Raw genomic sequence first — 22,283 nt, 5'->3', positions numbered from 1 at the left:
GAAACAACGCCTCCGCGTTTTGCCCACGAGAGGGCGACGTCGGCGAGTAAATGTAATGTCGTCAGGAAAGCGCAACAGTTCGCTAACGTCCAACTTTTTTACCAACCAAAATATTTAAATAAATACAGACCACGGAAACATTACAGTGCATGTAGAGTTTGAACACGAATACTGTTGAGATACAGAAAACATAATATTTAAATGATTCATTTAAAACGTACATAAAGATAAGTGGTCTTCAAAGTAAAGAAAAAAGCTTATAAAAATGGCATGTAAATGTCTTAAACGTAAAAGCTAAATACAACTAAACTATACTTGGGCAGACTATTTACATTCAATTACGTGATAGTGTTATAAAGTGCTTCTGTGGTTCATGTTGGCTGGAACCAAATAATTGCATTACCACAGAGCAAACTGTACAATGTCACCCAGTTTTGTCTCCCTCGTAACAAGAAGTCGTTCTATTGGTGCGCAATGTCACACAATCGTAGAATAAACATCACTAATAATACAGAGGGCGCAAAAGACACATTCAATATGGCGGACCCGCTGACGTATCCAGCTCAACGCAGGATCTGTGTATATTTGATGTCTATGGTTGCCAAGGCAGAAGGAAGAATGATGCCTTCACTGGCTCACTTCAAACGTGGGACATACGACTTTTATTTTCTTGTAATTATCACGTACACATGCAATAAATACGTCATATCCAAACTAGTCACTTTAGATCACTCTCGATCGACTTGTGGCCGATTGAATCGACCCCCCTCGTCGCCTGAGTGCGTTTACGTACGCAAGGGACTTTAAAGGCAGCGCGAGGCATGTCATAAACGGCCTGGCCGCGGTGGTTGGTGGTGCGTTTGCGGCCAGTGAGGCGGTACCTCTCGAGCCTCCTTCACTCTGCTGCGCAAGCGAGCTCTTCGGAACAGAAATGGCGGAGGGGGAGTTGGACGTGGATTCGTTGATTTCCAGGCTTTTAGAGGGTGAGTTGGACTCTTTTCACCGCGGATTGTGCGCGAATCCTGCCATTGCGTCCCCTTGTTTTGGTCCAAGGGCCCACCAGCTGTAAGCTTTGCTCGACTCGCTGGTGGCGAAGAAAAATGTCTTGGTGGTGAAATCACAGCCGCACCTTTTAAGCTTAGTTGGCCCCTTTTCACTTATTTTTCTTTTTTGCACGTTTCGAAATGTGCTCTCAAATCTTTGCCACCGATGTGTGGCGTTTACGTGGCAAACAAAAAGTTGTCGTTTTGCGGCCGTTGGCACCAGGTGGAGTAAATGTCGTTTATTAACGTCCTGGCATTGTCTTATTACAAGTGCACCTCACGTCATGTCATCATCGAAGCGTGTCGAAATCAAACCAGCAAAGTTGGCGTGCTATTTTTAAAAATGCTGCTCGTATTTCTTCAACGGCGGACGGCGGACGGCAGCTTCAGGTTCGCCTTACTCGCAAAAGTTGCTGTTATCTCCCCATATACGCGACGTCACTTGGCCGATAATAACGCGAGCCCAAAGTGTGAGCACGGTTGTTTGGTTCTGGTAGAAAGGAAACACTTGAGGTCCCGTGTGCGCCTGCTGCATTTTTCAGCAGTTCTAAGAAGAAACGCATTTTTTTTCGCAAGGTGATGTGGCGCTCAGAGGGGAGAATGCACGACATGTGCAAGTTGTGTTTACATGCGAATGTTTACACAAGAAGGGATGAATTGAATTTGGCATTTAACAGCTTGCTCCTCTTTATCCCCGTTTTGCCATACATTGACGAGAATGCCCCCATGAGGGAAAGGAGATCCGCAATCGCTGATGCACAATGAGCGCACAAGGGCTGCCGTCCACCTCATCTTATAACCAACCAGACAGCAAATGCATATGCACAGTCACGTGTATTTATATTTGTATTTTTTTTTAAGATGGTTTCCAATGCAGATTTTTATTGTGGTTGACGCTGCAACCCAAAATTATGGTTGTCGTTGGAAACTCGTCGGCGGCATCTCTGTGTGACAGTTTGTTTTAGAGACACGGTCGCTTGGTGCCGTTTGTAAAAACGCCGAAGATTGAGTTGCTGAACAAATATTGAGCAATTTGCAGACAATTTGCACAACAACAGCACAGCCTAATCATCATCCCGATTGATTGGGCGTGTTACATAATCGATTGCATTATTGACTTGATTCTCGCGGTCGCGAGCTGGCAATACAGTGAATTCTTGTTTATCGTGACGTGTGTATATATGAACGCTTTGTGAATAATGCATCCATTCTCTGTACCACTTGTCGCTGGAGCCCATCCCAGCTATCTTCAGGCAGTAGGCGGGGCACACCCTGAACGGGTTGCCAGCCAATCGCAGGGCACACAACCACCAACAACCATTCACGCTCACACTCATACCTAGAGGCAATTTAGAATGTCCAATCAACCTATCATGCACGTTTATGGAATGTGGGAGGAAACCGGAGTACCCGGAGGAAACCCACACAGACATGGGAAGAACATGCAAACACCACACAGGGAGGCCGGAGCCGGAATCGAACCCACGACCTCTGCACTGTGAGGCCACCGTGCCGCCCACTTTATGATTTTTACTAATCCAAAATATGCATGTGAGATGCATGTGTTCTTTTGGTTCTCACAGTCTACACTGTCCTGTCATATCTGTGACTTTGAATGCGTGTTGGACCTGGCCTGATGAGTAATTTGGTTGTCAACCAATTAGAATGCCGTGTTGGATTTTCTTGGCTCAGGAGTGCGGCTGACTGTATGTCTGCTGAGTGGCTCTCGGTTATATTTTGTTCAATTTGGTGCTGGGCTATAGTAAATTAGCAAAGGATGTTTACTAAACACTACATGAGGTGCCTCAACTCACTTTGACATAATTCCTTGTGGCCAAGATGCTACCTAACTATGGGGGGAGTTCACTGTTAACTTCATAAAAAAAATAAATTAAAAAAAAGAGAATGGTCAATTAAAAATCAAATCCGAGTGCCGGACGACTGTCAGCAGACCAAAATACATTTTGGTGTTTTGTTTCAATGACGACGGAGCTGCGGAGCCGTCTTATTAAATGTCAGCACACACAGCTGTCCGTGATGCTAATCAACCAAACGGTGCGGTGCCGAGTGCGCGGCTTGACTTGTTCCCTCAGTGGCGCTACGGGACAGGAAGTGAAAAAAAAAAATGGCCGCCAGTTCGCCAGTGCACGAATTCCAAAGCCGCAAAACGTCTCGTGTGTAAATAAGTCTGGTTGTTTACAGCGAGAGACTCTCGACGATGACATTTTGGGAGCTGCGTATTTTTGCATTGCCGACGTTGCGGAAACAATGGCGCAGGCTTGTGCGTGGAGGCGCCTTTGCCCCCTGGCACCGTCGCTGGCCAAGGGGGCTCGACCACGACTCGGACCCTCTCCTTCCAGATGGCATCAGTCCCCCTCCGTTGTGTCACTTCGGTCCACCTCACAAAGACGGCCATTCTTCTCCAAATGTCAGTGGCACAAAAAAAAAAAAAAACGGCCTGTGCTGACACGCCGTCGCATTTTCTCCCTCCTTAGTTACGCTCAAGTAAGCCTTCTTCCCGTTTGCGGATGCGTCGTCAAGAGCTCCTTTGAAGGACCTTCGAATTCAGACGCAAAAAAATGTAAATTCCGTTAGCTATCCTCCAAAAGTTCAGAAAACAATTTGTGTCCCGCCGAGATTTTTAAGTGTTTTTTTTTCTTTTTAAGCATTTTCACAGTATACGGACACTCCTCTATTTCTGGACATTCATCCAACAAACATTTCGGACAAAGTAAAAGGAAGTCAAGTAAAAAAAGACAGACCCAGGTGGATGGCGTTCAGTTAGTAAAAATGTATGGGAGGGGCTTAAATTGTATGCGCGTATTTTAAGTGCCTATATTGCGGATTTTCACCAAGTGCGGCCGGTTGTGGAACATAAAAACATTTGCTATGCAGTACTGCGCGGACGACGGCGATGACAACATAATCATTCGGACCGCGTCAGACCGGAAACACGCTTGGCTTGGCTAACGTGCGTTGCCTCCCAACGGCTCCGTTTGCCGGCTCGTCTCGTTCTCATTCCATCGGCCGAGAGAGGGCAGATGAGGAGCCTCGCAGGGCTCCCTCTCGGCCCTCAGTGCAGCGACGCCCATATAAGGCCTGGCTCGCGCTTTAAGACCAACGTTGCTGCTCCAAAATGAGCGGAAAAAATAGTTGGCCTCCGTGACCAGTCAAGCAGTCGAAAGCCAAACGTGAACTCATCACCTCTTTCCCGCGCTGACCAAACACACACACAAAAAAAAAAAAGACGACCAAGAAGAGGTCAATTCCTTCGATAAAACTCGTTAACGGGGCTTTGTGACTCATGTCAACTATTTGGAGTGATTGCACACGCACACACCTTCACACTCCCAAATCCTCACTCATTCACTCCCACACACACACACGCACGCATGCTCACACGCATGCTCACACGCTCTCATCAAAAGCACGCACACACTTAAATGGACGCCAGTCATTTCAGGTCATTTCATTATTTTTGTAGCGTATACAGGAATCTTTTTTTTTTTTTTAAACAGGCACAGTTGTGACCAATTGGAGAGACGTGCAGTCGAGCAGTGAGAAAAGATCTCATTTCACACAATTGGTGAGAAAATGATGATGTTGATCTAAACTATGGAGCGACGTTCGCATTTCTAAATGATACCTCAGCAGAGATGAGACGATGACAGCCTGACCAGGTTGACATTGACGCCCCCCCCCCCTGCTTATATGACAGCCTTGCATTTGCCCCCCAAAAAAAGTCATTCCAAATTGTATAGAATTTTTTTTATACTGGGACGTGCGTTTTGTGTTTAAAGCTGACAGTGCGGGAAGGAGCCTTTTTTTTTTGTCACAGTACACGTGTCTTCGGTCACAGACGCTTTGCATACTGGAAATTGCTCTTGTTGGGTTGCCATGGAGATGAGATGTGCAGCGTGTTGCGTTCGGGGGATTATGAGAGGTCCACTTTTTTTTTTTCCATTTTTTTATACTTTCACAAAAGGAAGCTGAGAACCATCCCCGGCACAAGCTCAGAATGGTACGTCCCAAAGTCAAGGTCACTGTGTGTGTTAAAGGGGAGCTAAAAAAAAATAAATAAATTGGTGTGTGTGTGTGTGCGGCTGAAAGGGGATTCCTGTGTGTGTTTGTTTGTCCTATATCAGTCCTGACTTGTCAGTTGATCCAGCTGGCGAGTCTGCAAGCACGTCAGCGCACAACGCAGAATCAGGGAGGTCCGGGAAATCTCTCTCTTGACACGCGCACACACACACACCCAGTTTTGTTTCACACACACCTTAGCCTCTCCCGCTACTCTCCCTTTCTCTTTCACACACCATTTCAGTCTCATACGCACCCACTTACACACATCTTGGCCTCTCGCTCTTCGTCTCTCTCACGCACGCACACACCTTTGTTTTTCTCTCTCATATGCATGCTCCTCACTAATTATACATGCTGGTACGTGTGCGCAAGTCTGTAACACAAACAGTTGGGTCAAAAATAACCCAATATGGATCAAAAAGGGACCAACCAAACTTTTGAATTTGGAGTGAAATGAAAATGCCACAACACTCTAAAAAGAGTTGAGTCAGAAATAACCTGATCCATGTATGCCCAATTTTTTTTTTCTACAAAACAACCCCATTTTGGGGGGAAGTATTGTGGCTTATTTTTGACCAACAGCCCATTTCAAAATGTGGAGACCCGCAGCTACACATCCGAAGCGGCCAATGTATTTCCACGTTTGTTTTTTGGGCAAAATTTTGCTATTGTGGCTTTACATCGGGTGCATTTTGTAGTCCGTAAATTACGGCACGCTTACTACGCTCAATTCTTTGTGTTTTGTTCATTTGATGCATTTTTTTTTAGGGGGGGGGGGTCAGATGGGGTTCAAAAGATCAACCCCAGAAAGTTGAGTCGGCTCTTTTTCCCACCCACATTGTTCATCCAACTGTTTTTAGCGTGAACAGCCAAGGTTCAAGTGTTACATAACATTTGGAAGACGCACTAGCGGAGCGAATGTGCCGACTCTGTCGTTAAGGATGAATGGAGTAGACAAAGCGCGCCATTTACACTTTTGCTTTCACATCCCCCAGTGCGAGGATGTCGTCCGGGGAAGATCGTCCAGATGACGGAGGCCGAGGTGCGCGGCCTCTGCATCAAGTCCCGGGAGATCTTCCTCAGTCAGCCCATCCTTCTGGAGCTGGAGGCACCGCTCAAAATCTGTGGTGAGCGCCGGCCGGCCGGTCATCGGCGGGGCCGCCATCGTTGCCGCCGCCGCCGTCTGACTTTTCTGAACCCGATCGCGTGTCTTGCGCTCCTCATGCAGGTGACATCCACGGGCAGTACACAGACCTGCTAAGGCTTTTCGAGTACGGTGGCTTCCCCCCGGAGGCCAACTACCTGTTCCTAGGCGACTACGTGGACAGGGGGAAGCAGTCCTTGGAGACCATCTGCCTGCTCCTGGCCTACAAGATCAAATACCCCGAGAACTTCTTCCTGCTGCGCGGCAACCACGAGTGCGCCTCCATCAACCGCATCTACGGTTTCTACGACGAGTGTGAGCGCGGGCGCCGCGTCGAAGCTGTCGGCCGACGTTCGGCGTTGTCGCTTACCTCGTTACTTGTGCCTCAGGCAAGCGGCGGTTCAACATCAAGCTGTGGAAGACGTTCACCGACTGCTTCAACTGCCTGCCCATCGCTGCCATCGTGGACGAGAAGATCTTCTGTTGTCACGGAGGTACGCCAGGCCAGGGGTGCGCGGGTCGTGGACGTGGAGCGTTGGCTCCAGCCGCTCATGATGTGATGTCACGCTACCGCTCGCAGGTCTGTCGCCTGACCTGCAGTCTATGGAGCAGATCAGACGCATCATGAGACCCACAGACGTGCCAGACACAGGTTGGTGGACACGCGCTTTTAAAAAGTCGCTTGGACATTTCAAGATGACTTTTAATTGTCTGAGAATTTTCATTTTCCCTCTAAATGATTATTTTCCCTGTCGGTAAGAAGCACAACTTGTCTGGTAAGGTGTAAAATGCATTTGATAAGAGTTCAATCTAATCAAATGAATGTAGATACAAATACTTATAGAAGATTAATAAAACAACCCGAAATGTGTTTATAGTTTCCACATGAAACGTGAATCATACGACCTAACGGCAAAGTTTGTTTAACAACTTGTCGTCACAAAGAGATCTTCAACAACACCACACGAACGTTTCATCCAACATGAATTGAAAAACTATCAAGACATTGAACGTTAGCCTACTTAAAATCACTAAAGAGGATTTCGATTTTCATCCCTTCTGACCGCCAGGGTGCGCCGCTTAAAGCACTCAAAATGTTCCCTTCGCGCATGTGCAGTTTGAGTATTCATACCAAACGAGTCACCTATGACCCCTGGATGACCCCTGGACGCGCATAAATTCCGGTGTCGCCAGAGCTTTGTTTTCCTACAGAATCTTCTTGCGTGAACACGAGGATTCCGAGTGAGAGGATGCCCTGGCGGTCAGTCCCGATTCGTAGAACCCGAGTTAGTGACGTAACTTTCCTTTGTCCAGTGAGCAGCAAAACTCCTGACTTGAGAAGGTAGCAAAGATAAGATAAGCGCGTCTGTGTGTTCCCTGTGACCGGCTGGCGACCAGTTCGGGGTGACGTCTGCCGTTTTGCCCAAAAGTCAGCTGGGATTGGCCGAAGATGGCGCATGACACTTCCTGGTTGACTTCTTTATCGATCCATTGATCTCCTGCAAAGCGATGACAAAGCTTTGCTCGTTTTTAACAGAGCGCCCCCTAAGAAACAGAAGTTGGAGATGGCCTAATACCGCTCGTGTGTTGTCATGAAACCTGCTGCTTCTCCTTTTAAGGGAGTCAGAGACTCACGCTGGCTTTTTTTTTTTTTTTTTTTACCCGACATCCTCTTTTATGGTCTGTGGAGGGGGGCACCGTGTGCATGAAACACGCACACACCGACAGAGTGGAAAATCAAAGTAGTTGCGTACCATCCTCCAGGCCTCCTGTGCGACCTCTTGTGGTCGGATCCAGACAAGGACGTGCAGGGCTGGGGCGAGAACGACCGCGGCGTCTCCTTCACGTTCGGCGCCGACGTCGTCAGCAAGTTCCTCAACCGGCACGACCTGGACCTCATCTGCAGAGCCCACCAGGTCCGAAGCATGACGCGATGTCACACGTGAATTCTGTGTATGTGCTACTTACTGGCTGCGTGGCGCCCCCAGGTGGTGGAAGACGGTTACGAGTTTTTCGCAAAGAGGCAGCTGGTGACGCTCTTCTCGGCTCCCAACTACTGCGGCGAGTTCGACAACGCGGGCGGCATGATGAGCGTGGACGAAACCCTCATGTGCTCCTTCCAGGTGCATGCTCAAAAACTGCAGTTGGGAAGTAGCACGGCAACGTCGTTAATTTCAAACTGCTGCGTGTCGTTCAGATCCTGAAGCCCTCCGAGAAGAAAGCAAAGTACCAGTACGGCGGCATGAACTCCGGTCGGCCCGTCACTCCTCCCCGCACAGCGCAACCTCCCAAGAAGCGATGAAGGGGGATGGAAGAAGAGAAGACGAGCGTCAGCATCGTCCGGCGTCAGCTTCTCGCGCCACGCACATCCATCAACTGTTTAAAAAAAACAAAAAAACACACAGCCCATCCATCCAATATCTACCGCTTATTCGGGTCGAGTCCTCGAGCCAGCAGGTTCAGCTCCAGACCTCCCCAGCCACTTCTTCCTGCTCTTCCGGAGGGATCCCGAGGCGTTCCCGGGCCAGCCGAGAGATGTTCTCTCCGCTGGTGGGACACACCTCACCAGGGAGGCCCGAGCCACCTCATCTGGCTCCTCAATGTGGAGGCCTGGCGGCCCGACTTAAGAGTCCCTCTCGGATGCCCGAGCTTCTCTAAGAGAGAGCTCGGGCACTCTGCGATGGAAACTCATGTCGGCCGCCGTTATCAGATCTTGTTCCTTCGGTCACGACCGAAAGCTTGTGACCGTAGGTTAGGGTAGGAACGTAGATCGACTTGACTTCACCACAACAGATCGAAACAAGAGTCTGCATCACAGCAGACGCTCCTTCCTCCCCTCACTCGTGAACAAGACCCTGAGATACTTAAAGTCCTCCCCTTGGGGTCGGACCTGGAGAGGGCACTCAACCCTTTTCCGACTGAGGAGCATTGTCTCAGATTTGGAGGGGTTGATCATCCCAACCGTTTCATATTCGGCAGCGAACAGCTCCAGTGAGAGTTGGCGATCACGGCTTAAAGAAGCCAAAGATCACATCATCTGCAAAAATGCAGAGATTCAATACTGAGGCCACCCAACCGGACCCCCTCATTGCCTCGGCTGCGCCTACAAATTCTGTCCAAAAAAAGTTATGAACAGAATCTGTGACGAAGGGCAGCCTTGGCGGAGTCCAACCCTCACTGGAAACGAATCCGACATACTGTCGGCGATGTGGACCAAATTCATCGGGACATGGACCGAACAGCTGGTATTAGTGGGCTCGGTACCCGGTACTCCCGAAGCACTCCCCACTGAACTCCTCGAGGGACACGGTCGAACGCCTTCTCCAAGTCCACAAAAAATGTAGACTGGTTGGGCAAACCTTCAAGGAGCCTGCCGAGGGTGTAGAGCTGGTCCACGGTTCCGCAACCGCGACAAAAACCACACTGGTCCTCCTGAATCTGAAATTCAACCTTCCCCTGGAAAAAGAAACCTTAGAGGCAGCCCAGTTTTTCTTTTATCTCCCACTATGTCTCCCAAGTTGCTCAACTTGCATCTGTGACATTCAAACATTAAAATTGTGTCAAAATACTCAAAGTGTGGCGCCATTATTGTGTTTTGTCTCCGTTTACACACTAAATGACGGACAGACAAACACGGAGCAGGATTGTACCATTTCTAAACACTTGTTCTCCGCATAAGGCGACTGTACATCTTCTATCGTCCTTGTTTTGTGGCGCTTCGTGGGGCGCTGCTGCCACCAACTGGAATTGTTCTTCCACTGCAAGAGAACCAACGCGAAAGCCGGATGTGCAAAGTTTGCTGCCGCCATCTAGTGGTGGGAGCTTTAAGTGCACGATCATAATTTCTTTTCTACAAAATGTCGTAATTCTATAGGCGTAAGTAGTCTCAACATGCTACTTTTAGCTGAATATTGTAAAAAGAAAATCTTGCCAAATCAAATGTTCCTGTAACTTCTCTTAAATTATGTAACACATTCCTCATTTCCACTTTTCTGTTTTTTAAAGGCAGTTTTTTGTGTGCTAACTGTCAAACCAAGCAAATGTTCCTAATGTTGTGGTCCCATTCGACAGACACACAACCTTGAAACCATTTCAAGTCCTTTATTGACAGTCAAATGTGTCATGAGTCAGACTAGACATGGGTTCCTTGTGTAACTCAAGACTCAGTAAAAATGTACAGTACACACAAACACTACTGCTTGCGAGCGTCACGAAGTTCAAAGATTTGCTGTAACAGAGACGCGGTAAACATAGAATAGTAGCGGATGAACATTCTTTCGGCAAGTGTAACAAAAAAAAATGGAAATACTTTCATCTTTTTGACCATTAAAACTAACTTGAGCGATCAACCACCCCAACCCCCTGAAAAATAAAACATTTTATGTTCCACTTAGAGAAAGGAAGGCTTAGAGGCATTCAAACAAAATAAAATAAAAATCTATATATGCGAGGCACATTGCATTGGTAGAAATAAAAGGACAGCCACACAAATGAACACTGTTAGCAAATACAGTTGAAAACTAAAATGTTATGCTGAAACCAATAAATGCATTTCATTTAAAATAACACGACAAGCGATTGCAGTTTATCGAATGTGATGAATTGCAATTATCCAATTTCACTCAACTAAACCCCAAAATTCATTTAGTCACTCACAATTAATGTCACTTTGTTCATCTATCTAGCTATCGATGGCAGCGACATACAGTGCCAGGCAGAAAAATGAAATGATCTTCCACACGGGAGATTTAAATGCCATGAAACACTGACCGAATGAGTGAACCTCAGTTTGACATGCTCCGCTAGAGGGCAGCATAGGTCGCTTTATAAAGCACGACTGACTGAATTTGGCTTCTGCTTACTCGGCTGTTGTAACAGCAAGGTGTTACATTTGCAAACTACAAGGAAAGGAACCAAAAGCTTCAGGAAAACACCTAAAAACAACAACAAAAAACATTCCCTTCCATACGTCAAGGCATTCCCTTGAGAAATGTAAAAACAGCAAAATAAAAAAAATAAATACTTCAAGAAAGTCTGCACAAAGAGTAATGTTCCTTATTTCTATTGCATTGTATGTACAGTGGTACCTCGATTTAAAAGTTTCATTTGTTCCATCACCAAGCTTGCAAATCTATTTAAAACGTTTTAGTCCCGGCGGAAATTAAAAAAGAAGACATTTTTTGACAAAGCAAAATTGCTCACGATTGTATAAAACATGATGAGCGAATGTGGCTCTCAAAGACGTTAAATCAAGGCCCCACTGTATCCAGCTGTGCTTGCGTGTGTGTGTTTTGCGATACTACACGAGCTTTCGAAGCGGGAAGGACAATGCGGCACCGATGGACAGACCCAGAGCCAAGAAAAAGGTCATGAGGGATCCGGCGGTCTCCGCATCCTTGGCCTCCACCAACCTGACGACAAAAAAACAAAGTTAGCCTTTTTGGGGGCACTGCTAGGAAATAGTGAGCGTGCGATTTATTTGAACTAAATCGGTACTTCCACGTTCATCAACGCACAAGCACTTTTGTCACTTCGGCTTTTTGGACTTACTGTGGCGCGTAAGACATGGACAGACAGACAAAGTATCCGCTGGAGATGGAAAAGAGTGCCATGATGACGGTGAAGCCGATGTCGGAGGCGAAGTAGACGGGCAGGAAGGAGCGAGCCTGGACGTTGCACAGCATCAGGAGCGGGATGAAGATGACGCGAGAGACCACCAGCACCGGGAAGAGAAGCGACTCCTTGCGGGGCTGACAATGCCAAAAACATTCTTAAATTTGGATTCCGTGGAGGAGAACGAATGAACGAGCGAGCGTGTGCACAAATATTAGGAGATATCTATTTATCTCCCCCTCCCCCACGTCTCTCTCGGCTGTGTCATTTACCTCGCGGCGGTCCCACATCGTAACGTTGGAAACGTGCAACCAAATGATTTGTCCCACACGGAAGTAGTTGCAGTTCCGGAATGACATAAACGTAGACGCCCGCTAGCCTGTCGCGCAAAGTCAACTTGAAGAGATCTCTTTTTGTTGAGGTCAGACTGGTTCTAATAAATACAATTTGATACCGATCCAGTGTGGCGGATCGGACCATCCCGAGTCTGGAATGACAATCACCCACCAAATCTTTACGGTTAGGTCGATGCGAGTCATTATCACGCCAACTTTTTTGTCGCTTGCTGTCTCCCTGTTTGCATTGCTTTTGTCTCCCCCTTCCTCTTCTTTTTTTTTTTTCCGCCCGCTCTTGACTGAGTCGGGCCTGCCTGCCTCACTCGCTTTAAACATTGCCTGCATGGCCAAGATTAAAAAAAAAAAAAGTGAAAGCTATTCACAACAATATAAAAATGTTTATGAATTTGGTGTGCATCATTATCATACGTTGCTACACTGAAAAAAATGCCAAAAAAAAAACAATTTAATGCTAAACTGCGAGATGGTGGGGGAACAAAGTCATTCGCTAAAAAAAAACTAAAAAATAAAATGATTTCATTCTCACCCAGCGTATCAAAGTGGTGACCGTGCGGCCGAACCAGTCGTTGATATTAAAAGTCAGGAAGCAGCACACGTTGATGAAGTAACGCTCTAGAAAAGAACAATAACAATTAAAAAAAAAAAAAAAAAGACACAAACTAGGCTGCCAAAGTCCTACCCCAATTTCCCGGTAATGCCGTCTTGAAATCAGGGGAAGATGTCTTGACATCAACGGTGATGGCGGGAAACACCGACAGTGTGACCGTGAACACAAACGTCACACAGAACGCCATCACCCAAATCTACAGATGAAAAAAAATAAAAAGAAAGAAAATATAATCGTGCAAATATTACACATTTTGGTTCTGTTCGGTTTCTTGGAATATTTTTGGTACAAAAAACAGAAAAAAACATTTACTTGGAAAAAATGACAAGTAAATTATTTCTTTTTAAAAAAATAAAATAAAATACACTCTTAATTTTGTAAACTATTAATACAAACACGGAAAGGTTTTGTGACTGTGACATTTTCCTTGTATGCTCGCATTATGCGAGTGGACTTCTGTCAAAGCACCCATTAGACGGTTTGGTTTTGGTGTTTTAGATTTCTTTAGTTTCAGTTTTGCACTAAATGTCAAGTGTGGATGACAAACAGCTTGAAGGAAGCACGCTCGACATCTCCATGGCGATGGGTTGCCGGTCCTTCCCTATGGAATGAGCTTCCGTTCAATGTTAGGCAAGCCCCGCCCCCTCGCTGTCCACTTTTAAAAGTCACTTGACGACACGTTTTTATTCTTTAGCTTTCAACTCAATTTTAGACAATCGCTGTTGTGCTGCTATCTATTGTTTTTGTCTTTTAATTTGTGTTCTAATTTCCGGCTAATTTCTATGACACCATATGGAAAATGGAAAGCGGGGAAACTATAGACCGGTCTCGGCGTGCATTTTGGGTCTAGCTTTGTCGAGCGCATCTCATGTTGACAAGTCGCTCAAAATTCACCTTCTTGAAGACCTCGATGATGGACGCTTGGGCTTCCTTTTCTTTCACCTGCCCCAAGGACAGGAAGGCCTCCTTGCTTCTGTCCTGCTGGGCCTCGACCTCGACGTCCTCCGAGGCGCCGTCTTTGTTTGGGCTGCCGGCCAGCGAGCCGTTTGCGTGGCCGTTGAGCTTGCCGTTGTCCACTGCTGTACTCTCTGCTTGACGACACACGCATGCACGCACGCGCACGCACACACGCGCGTCGTGAGCGTCAAACAAACTGCGCCTTTGTTTGACTGCCGACACGACTCCACACGCATGAATGGAGGCCTAACGAGATAATGGCTCTCCAATTGATTGAATTTCACAGTAAGTGAGGCACCCAATCACGGACTTAAGTGGTTAAGTCAACACAAGTGCACGCAGACGGACGAATGCCGGCAACTCTTCCAAGGTCGCTGATGCGTGGACACTTTGACGACAAATGTGAAAATGAAAAGACGTGAAGTTATGCACCAAAGCGTCGCTCAGATTGCACGCACTTTTTGTGACGTCATTTCAAGCCATCAAAAGCGTACACGCCAATCTCGCTCACCCGTAAGCAGCTCATCCGTGGCGCCGGGCTCATATTTGGCGCTCTTGTTCAGGTAAAAGCGGGCAAACTCCTGCACACAAACAATTGAGGCTTGATTTCTGTTACCAGAAATGGGACGCAAAACATGGAGTGGAGCCAAGCCGTTTTCTCCCCAAATACCGACCAAGCGGGGCAGGAGGAGGTAGCAGAAGAGTGTCACCAGCGTGCCCACACACGGCGTGATAAAGTAGCCCAACGCCGCTGACTCCGAGTCCGCATCACCTGAGGGACAAACGAGCACGTTAAGCGCACCGAGGAGCAGTTGATTGACATTCCTTTTCTGTTGCCAGGCAACCGGAAGGATTTGTTTGTGTGTGTGCGCGTGCTTACTGGCATTGGCCAACAACATGGCCATGGCGGCAAACGTGCCGGCGAGGCCCTGACCGCTCATGAAGATGGTGCTGTACTTCTGGGGCAGCATGCCCACCAGGCCGAAGAGACTTCCCTGCAGCACGGCCCCGAACGCTGCCGGAGGAGCGCCGCAAAAGGTTTAGCGGGAAACGCTCGGCGCGTGCAAAACGGCGGCGGCCGCCACTTACAGTTGATGAACCAGATGGTCGCCATGGTGATGGCGAAGAAGCGGTCCGCGTCCATTTCCACCTTCACCAGCACGGCGGTGAAGATGAAGAGCAGCAGGATGAAAACCAGGCTGCCGGCGATACGCATGGCCTCGGATATCCTGGGGCACAACGGGGTCGTTACGTCATTTCGTCGGGTCCGCAAAAGCAAATTTTGCATTTGATCTTCCACCAATATTGCAAATTGTCTTCAATTCAGCATTTACTTTCATCATTTCCCTTCTAAACATAAGTTAGACAATAGTTGCATCATTCGCAGGCCACTCGCTAAAAGTTCCAGATATGATGTAAAAGATCAGGATGAACCCAGAATAGGGAAAAAAAAAAAACGTCCAAAAAAAAAAATCCAAGTGCAGGAAAAAGTCTTCACTTTGAGATACAGAAATGAAGTTGAGACGTATTCAATCAAAAAGTAAAAGATGCTATTTGACAAGAATTCATTTGTACTATTAAATGAAGAAAGTCTGAATTTCATGAGACAATAAAAAGAACAGAATGAAAACAAGATCAAATGTGCAATATTCAGAGAAATTTACACATTTTTTTCATAATTTTGGAATTTGACGATGCAAATAAATTGTTCCATTTCTTGCAGCAACTAGTGATGATTTTACTAATCGATTAATCTGTTGATTAATTGGTGAAACGGGCACATTAAAAAAATAAAGATTCAATGTCCATCCCTCTCTTCAAAAACAGGATATTTTTGTCTAGCAGAAAGCGTCGAAACGGCACAAACAAATTCATCACAATTGCTACTTATTTGGTCCGCAGAAAATTAGCAATTATGTTGATCAGCTGTTTTCCACAGTACAATATATTTTTAAGTAATTTTGATTCAACACATTATTTTCACATGTTCAATATTGAGAAGCTAAAATTACGAGCTTTTGGACCAGTTCCCAAAATAACTTTAAAATTGATTTGTCGATTAATCGATGGAACTCTAACTCTACAATGGGACGACTCTGAAGGAAAAAAAAAGACACCGTGCATGAAAAATTGTCATGACAAAAGGAAAGAAAGATGAAATTGAAAGCAATCTAAAATGAGGAATAAGTCCTTTCACGTGAAAAGTGGGAATTGAGCATAAAAAGTGACTTGCAAGACAAAAAAAGTTGACACGTGAATTAAGTCATAACTGAGAAATACAGTAAGAATTTTAGCTTGTATTATTCCAAGAAAAAAAAAAAAGACATGCTAACGTTGAATTCGACCCTAAAACGCACTACGACCTTTCCCGGGAAACTTAATTTGACTTTTTCTAAACTTTTGAAGGCCCACGTTCAACGTTTCAGTCGTTGCACACTTCACCGTTCTCTAACAAGGCACCAAAAGAGCAAAAATCAAAAATGACGTTTGATCCTTTCAGTGACGCCTCCAGTCTCTCGGAGTCAACCTGCTGCTGACACTCACAGCTCAGCTCAGGTTCATCCTGAAATCTCACCCGAGAGCTAACATTCCGGACGTTTGTGAGTCGTGCAAAAAAACCCAAAAAAAAACAGGCGTCAAATATTTGCCATCCACGAAAGCCGGCCAACGGACCTCTGGTAGAGGATGGAGTTGAGCAAGGTGAAGAGCAGCAGAGGGAGCTGGGACAGCAAGGTCATACAGCTGTTGAAGTACTTGCTGTTGTTGTTGTCGCTGCCGTCTGTGACGTTGGACGCGTTCAGGCGTCCTTGGAAATACTGCGCAGGGATGGCAAAATGTGGAGAAGACACAAAAAGAAACAGAATTGTCGTTTCAGCGAATCTTTCAAAAGGGGAACGGACCAACACGTTGAAGAAAGGAACTAACGGCAACTCGTGAATATGCGGATCACACCCAATATGAAGAACGAAAGGAGAAAATTAACGCAAGACACAAATGGGAGGGAAAAAAAGACAAAAGGCCGAGTGCAAGCTAGTTAAAAACAGGCTTCTAAAGTTCTTTTTGATCATGAGTGTGCACGAGTGACCTTTATCAGTCACATGGTGCACACTTTGGGGCTCTGTGTGTGTGTGTGTGTGTGTGACGTTAACGCCATAAGCACTTGTTAAAATACCATCATGTGACACGACATGCCAAGGCACATAATTTATACACTACCAAACAAGAATGTAAAAAAATAAATTAACGATAATTTCAACTCAATTTACGTCTAAAATCTACGCCTGTTTCGTTGAACACAAGGTCTGAGGGCGAGTTGGCAACGGCACTTACTGCCATCTAGTGGAAGATCACGCAATTGTTTGTGAGTCGCGAAACGAAGCTGGCATAGATAGATGATGTTGTAACAAAATGGCTCCACTTTATTTTGCATTTTGCTTGAATTGCATTTAAATAAATGCCACGGAACTATATTCAAGCGAGTTGATACGTTACCTCCATTTTGAGGCATCTGTGGGGTAATTATAAAGCGTGATCATATTTTTGTCGTTGCTCATACCAATGAGGCAGTCATGAAGAAGTTCCACGGAAGCAGCGTTCCCAAGCCCAGGATGAAGAAACATATTCCCACCAAACAGCCCCTGCAACATAAAACAAAACATCCACCCTTGAATAACATGCCATACACGGACGGCGTATCCAATTCCACCTCACCAATCGGAAGGAGCGTCTTTCCGTCCCTTCATCTTCGTGCAGAGGTTCTCTTGCCAAGTTTAAGGACACAAGTGAGCCACACCGTCTGGGACTTGTCAGCACAAGCCTTACCGAAAGGAGCCCCTGGCGTTTTCACGTTTCACACTGCACTGTGAGAGTACAAAGCACAGCTTGCAATGTGTGCATTGAAAACAATCAAAGGTGTGGCAAAAAGCACAGAAAGAGGCCAAGAAAGGCATGCCAGCAGGTGTCCCACCAACATTTTGCCGCTTGAGCAGTTGAAAGTTAATCTCTTTAAACTGTACAACGCCGTTCCTCTGGCATGGACACGGTGGAGGAATTGAGAAGATACGGTGAGAAGGACTCACACATCATCAGACGGACTTAAATAGGAGAGGTGCACACTTTTTAAATTAACTTAAATAATAAAGTGGAAGGAGAGAAGGAAGGCCAAATGAAGGAGGCATGAGTAAAGAGACACGTATGGCGGGAGGAAGAAAAGGATCCCAGAAAAAGTTTCTTGAGTTGAAGAAAGTCAGGAATAAGGTCAGGAAGGAAGGTGCGTCCACGAGGCATGAATGAAAACGGATAAGATGAAGGAAGGAAGAAGGGCCGAAAGGTAGGATGTAAAAAAGTGAGAATAAAAAGCAAGACAGAGAAGGAAGAAAGGAAAATGTAAAAAAAAAAAGTACCTTTGGCAAACAAAGTCCAGCAATTGTATAATACCACTTTTTGCAATATTAAATGTCATACGTGCTTATATCGCCTCTTTTTGTCAAATACAGAGGACCCTTGCATAATCGCGGTTCGGCACACACGGATCCACTTTTTCGTGGATTTTTTTTCTCTCGGTATTTTTAAATGTTTTGTCTCCCCAATATTTTCTTGAGGAGGGGCAACCCCAAGTTTTTCCAATATTTTTTTTTTTGGGGGCTTGGAAAAAAAAAAAGCCAATTTTTTTCAATTGGCGTTAATAATACACGGATTTTCGAGGAGGGGGTGAGGGGGTCCACTGTCCATGATAATAGTTGATGACAATGTTATCATCGGGACACCTGTTGGCCTCATAACGCAAAGAGAAGACGTATTTTCGTAAAACGAGTAACAATAATGAGCTCCGGACTGAGCGTATCGTGAAACGTGTCGACCTACGTTGTGTTCTGACGACACATTTATTTGGTATGAGGAAGAAAACGACATTTAATTGTCGTTACGCGACTTCACGTAAGAACGGAAAGGCGCTTACTTGAGGGGGGAGGAAAAAGCGTGTGTCACTTCACGGTCCTCTCACGCGTGCCCTTCCCGCTGAAAATGGAGACGTGAACACATCCACACTAAAGCTTTTTTTTTTTCTTTTTGGTCGTTTCCTTGTTTTGTGGCGTGGCAGGTGGCGGCCGTTGTAGTTTTGGCGAATGTTACGCTCACACCCACGTCCCCGCAAACGCACAAAAGGCGAACTGTTCTTTCCACCCGCAGCGATGAAGGCAGCACGGGCGACAAACTCCCGTTCTGGCACGACCACTTCCGGTGTGACGTCGGATGCTGCCCTGCGTCATCGTGACGTCACCACTGCGCGCTAGAGCGGCAACGCGGCAGTTGTGGTCAAATTTTTAAACGGGCTTTGCAGTGAATATTAAGACTTGAATGTTTGTCAATTGGCGATAAATGTATAAGAAAATGCACTTATACTTGCCCGTACCAGTTTTAAGTTTACAGTCAAACTAAACATGAAACTATGAGAATTACATGGTTTGTTTAAAACAACCACATAACTTTGCGAAAGGAAATTCCAAACAATACAAAATGCTAGACGAGTTAACTCCAAATCAGCTGCAGGTGTGGAGATGCAGAGTGAGAAGCAAAGAAAGCAAGAGTTGTAAAAAGCAACACTTTTGACCATACTTGCGTTTAATTGAATCGCACTTGAAACAAAGCATTTAATGAACGTGCTGCCACAAAGACAATTGATTTGTGACACACGTCATTGACTCCCCGAACATTCGACCGGATCTCTCGTGGGAGCGGGTAAAATGTTAGAAGAGCGAGGACCAAGGTTGGAGGAGTTTGCAAATAAATGAGATTTAACCAATAAATCCCCTGCAACTTAAGCAGGCCTGCGAATTTGCACAATGTTTGAGGGAACAAATATGCACAAAAACTCTTGAAATTTTTGCGCACGCATTTGGCCAGGCAAAGAATTTTGACATTTTCAAATTGTTATGCGTCATTACAAAAAAAAGAAAAAAAAAATCATGGTATGTTAGCATTTAGCTCGAGGACTTTTGTACACAAATTTCATTTCATTGAACATTTTTGTGGTAAACACACAATGTTTAATTCTTCAGTCAGTTTTACAGGAAACTTCAAATGGGATAAGAAGTCTTTAAAAAGTTTAAAGTGCGTAGGAAGCGTGAGAATATTTGAAAAATATTTTCACTTGGTCTTTTTGTGTTGCGATGGGTCTGGAACGCATTCCTCGTGTTAAAGGAAGGTACACTGTAGCTTTGTGTTCAACAATACAGGACAAATTTCGCACTGAGCAAGGAAATCTGTGAGAAAATTCAGATGAGATTATCATTTCAGGACATACAGATTTGGAAATGTTGGCCAACATTCTTTTTTTCCAGCACTGTCTACTTTTTGTGACATGTGTTTGCTGAAGTGTCATGAGATTCTTCTCATATAAAATATTAGTAATAGACCGATTATCGGCCGGGATGATTATCGAGGCCGATATTTGGCCTTTAGCCCATTATCGGCATGGGCATTTCTTTTTAAACTTTCAAGACCGATAAATTAAAAACTGGTTTATTTTAGCTCGCTGCGGCACACTTCTCACTCTCTCTCTGCTGTGCTGGTGGCCCCGCCTGCAGAAGCAGATTGGCCCGCCCACAGCACCATCTGATTGGTTCCTTGTAGCAGCCAATCAGCAGGAAGCTGCCTGTTTGTTTTCGGTAGCACATCGGTCTATCACTATAAAATGTGTGCCTTGGCGCAATAAAAGTGGGGAATCACTAGTTTATATACATTAATGTAATGTAGAGTAACCAGATTAAAAAAAATAAAGAATAAAACCAGTTTGTCTGAACTGAATAAAGAATACCCAAGTTCATTGACGTCCGCCTCTGAGTCCAAATAAAAAAAAAATAGTCAAGGGATCGGCTCAGGTTCAAGAATCCCAAGTCCACATGTGCGAACTGTGTGAAAAGTGCGTTTGCTCGGGAAAGACGGCGGCGTGCGTGTTCCGAAAGGCGTTGGATTTCTTCATCTGCAAACGTTGGCTGGCGATCATTTTCTCCAGCTGGACCATCTCCTGCTTCTGGTTGGCCATGCAGCGCTTGATGTTGACCAGCGGCGCGCCGTCCGACACGCTGCTGTTCCTCTCCTCCGTCTCCTGCTTCACCCGCTTCAGCTCGTCGTCCATCTCGGCCAGGACGCGCGCCTTCTCCGTCAGGCCCTCGCTGGCCTGCCGGTACTGTTCCTTGACCTGGCCCAGTTGGGCCTGAGCGTTACGGTACTCCTGGATCAAGTTCTCCAGCTGGTTGTTGATGTACTTCTCCCGGCTGCGGACCTTCTCCAAGGTCTTCCCGATGTCTTCCTGCAGCTTCTCCAGGTAGCCTTTGGCCTCTTTGAACGAGGACGAGATGCCGTCCCGGTGCCGGTGCATCTGCTCCACGTGGATCCTCCAGTCCTTGTTGTCGTTCTTGACGGTGACCTTGAGCTGCGGGAGCACGCGCTCCACTTCCAGGTACCATTCGGCCGCGTCCACCATGGACTGCAGGATCTCCGTGTTGACGCAGGACATTTTGGCTTCGGGGTGAGCGCTTAGTAATTTCAAGGCCTCCAGGTCCAGAGCGTGCTCCTCGTCGTCGTCCAGCTCCTCCATCACCTCCTCCTCCACGTTGTGCTCCATGTCCTCCTCCACCGCCAACGGCTCTTCCGAGTCTTCCACCGGGTATTTCGGAGCCCTGAAGGAGAAGCCCCTCTTCTTGAGCGCTTCCTCGGCCAGCCTGTCCAACACGAAGCACACGTACTCGCCCGAACCCGACAAGAGTTTGGACGGCGGGAAGTCCACCCGCACGCCAAAGGCTCGCAGCTCGGCGAGAATGTCCGACATGGTGGCGCTGGGTTCGCCGTACTCCACGCGCTCGTCGAACGGCCTCCCCGCCGCGTTGATGAGCCACGCCGCGATGATGGTGAACATGTAGAACTGCTCCCCCGGGTTGGACTCCAGATAGGGACTGGACACAAAGTAATGCCTGGTCAAGTTCCTCATGTTGTGTTTTGCCAGGACTTCGTCTTGGTAGTTTAAAATGTGCAGCTTGTCCAGCAAACGCTCCATGGCCACAAAGGCCTGGTAGGCTGCTCCGGGCCCGCGGTCGTCCTCGTCACCGCGGCGGTGGTGGGCCATGTGTGCACCCGCCGCACAATGGTTCCGCTTGTCCGATGTCGATCGAAGACAAGAGAAAAGTCATCTCTGTTGAGAAGCGGCAAGCCGTCGCCTTGTTGCGATGTTTACAGAGCAGTTGTCGTCTCTGTGGAGAGGTACGCCGCCGCACGGCGGTGATGTCATCAAAGTGCTTGTCATCTCTGTTGACAAGTGTTGTGTGGGCTGCTGTTTATGATGTCATAGTGCCTGTTAGTTGGACTTGGAGCCGTCGAGTTCCGCACGGTGGAGAGGGAGGTCGAGTTGGCTAAGCTATATTCAAGTCGTTATGTATGCCTTTTTACAGTACGCGGGTAATTCCCGTTGGTCGTGATGCTAGCTG

General features: G+C 46.5%; 2 protein-coding genes and 1 pseudogene across 3 annotated transcripts; 1 reads left to right on the top strand and 2 right to left on the bottom strand.

Moving 5' to 3' along the window:
* The first annotated feature begins 691 nt into the window (after positions 1–691).
* On the top strand, positions 692–9,838 carry LOC148339177 (serine/threonine-protein phosphatase PP1-beta catalytic subunit). Its single transcript, XM_088293423.1, has 8 exons — positions 692–983; positions 6,122–6,253; positions 6,355–6,585; positions 6,660–6,764; positions 6,851–6,922; positions 8,035–8,186; positions 8,259–8,393; positions 8,468–9,838. Exons 1-8 carry the CDS (start codon positions 932–934, stop codon positions 8,570–8,572), a joined length of 984 nt encoding a protein of 327 aa, XP_088149549.1. The 5' UTR covers positions 692–931; the 3' UTR covers positions 8,573–9,838.
* Positions 9,839–10,356: 518 nt separating this feature from the next.
* Positions 10,357–19,085, bottom strand: LOC148339176 (equilibrative nucleoside transporter 2-like). 2 transcript variants are annotated; one of them, XM_088294834.1, is made up of 13 exons: positions 18,761–19,085; positions 17,515–17,663; positions 17,360–17,441; positions 16,477–16,619; positions 14,893–15,032; positions 14,684–14,818; positions 14,478–14,575; positions 14,315–14,384; positions 13,741–13,934; positions 12,919–13,042; positions 12,766–12,851; positions 11,821–12,020; positions 10,357–11,681 (listed from the first exon to the last, which is right to left on the bottom strand). In XM_088294834.1, the coding sequence occupies exons 2-13, from the start codon at positions 17,544–17,546 to the stop codon at positions 11,570–11,572; spliced, it is 1,416 nt and encodes a 471-aa protein (XP_088150960.1). In that variant the 5' UTR covers positions 17,547–17,663; positions 18,761–19,085; the 3' UTR covers positions 10,357–11,569. The 2 variants fall into 2 exon arrangements, with proteins under 2 accessions (XP_088150960.1, XP_088150961.1); XM_088294835.1 differs by having other exon boundaries at positions 17,515–17,658.
* Positions 19,086–20,683: 1,598 nt separating this feature from the next.
* On the bottom strand, positions 20,684–21,925 carry LOC148339175 (intraflagellar transport protein 57 homolog pseudogene; annotated as a pseudogene).
* Positions 21,926–22,283: the final 358 nt, after the last annotated feature.

Source organism: Idiotropiscis lumnitzeri, chromosome 4 (assembly GCF_059441095.1).
Source record: "Idiotropiscis lumnitzeri isolate Australia: NSW breed Sydney's pygmy pipehorse chromosome 4, RoL_Ilum_1.0, whole genome shotgun sequence".
In the NCBI taxonomy this organism is placed as follows: domain Eukaryota; kingdom Metazoa; phylum Chordata; class Actinopteri; order Syngnathiformes; family Syngnathidae; genus Idiotropiscis; species Idiotropiscis lumnitzeri.
This window is presented reverse-complemented; position numbering and strand designations above follow the sequence as displayed.

Coding starts and splice junctions, on each gene's coding strand:
- LOC148339177 (XM_088293423.1), top strand. CDS start 932: ATGGCGGAGGGGGAGTTGGACGTGGATTCGTTGATTTCCAGGCTTTTA. Junction 6,586..6,659: donor CTACGGTTTCTACGACGAGT/GTGAGCGCGGGC, acceptor CTTGTGCCTCAG/GCAAGCGGCGGTTCAACATC. Junction 6,923..8,034: donor CACAGACGTGCCAGACACAG/GTTGGTGGACAC, acceptor ACCATCCTCCAG/GCCTCCTGTGCGACCTCTTG.
- LOC148339176 (XM_088294834.1), bottom strand. CDS start 17,546: ATGAAGGGACGGAAAGACGCTCCTTCCGATTG. Junction 17,442..17,514: donor AAAGACGCTCCTTCCGATTG/GTGAGGTGGAAT, acceptor TTTATGTTGCAG/GGGCTGTTTGGTGGGAATAT. Junction 11,682..11,820: donor TCCATGTCTTACGCGCCACA/GTAAGTCCAAAA, acceptor TTTTGTCGTCAG/GTTGGTGGAGGCCAAGGATG.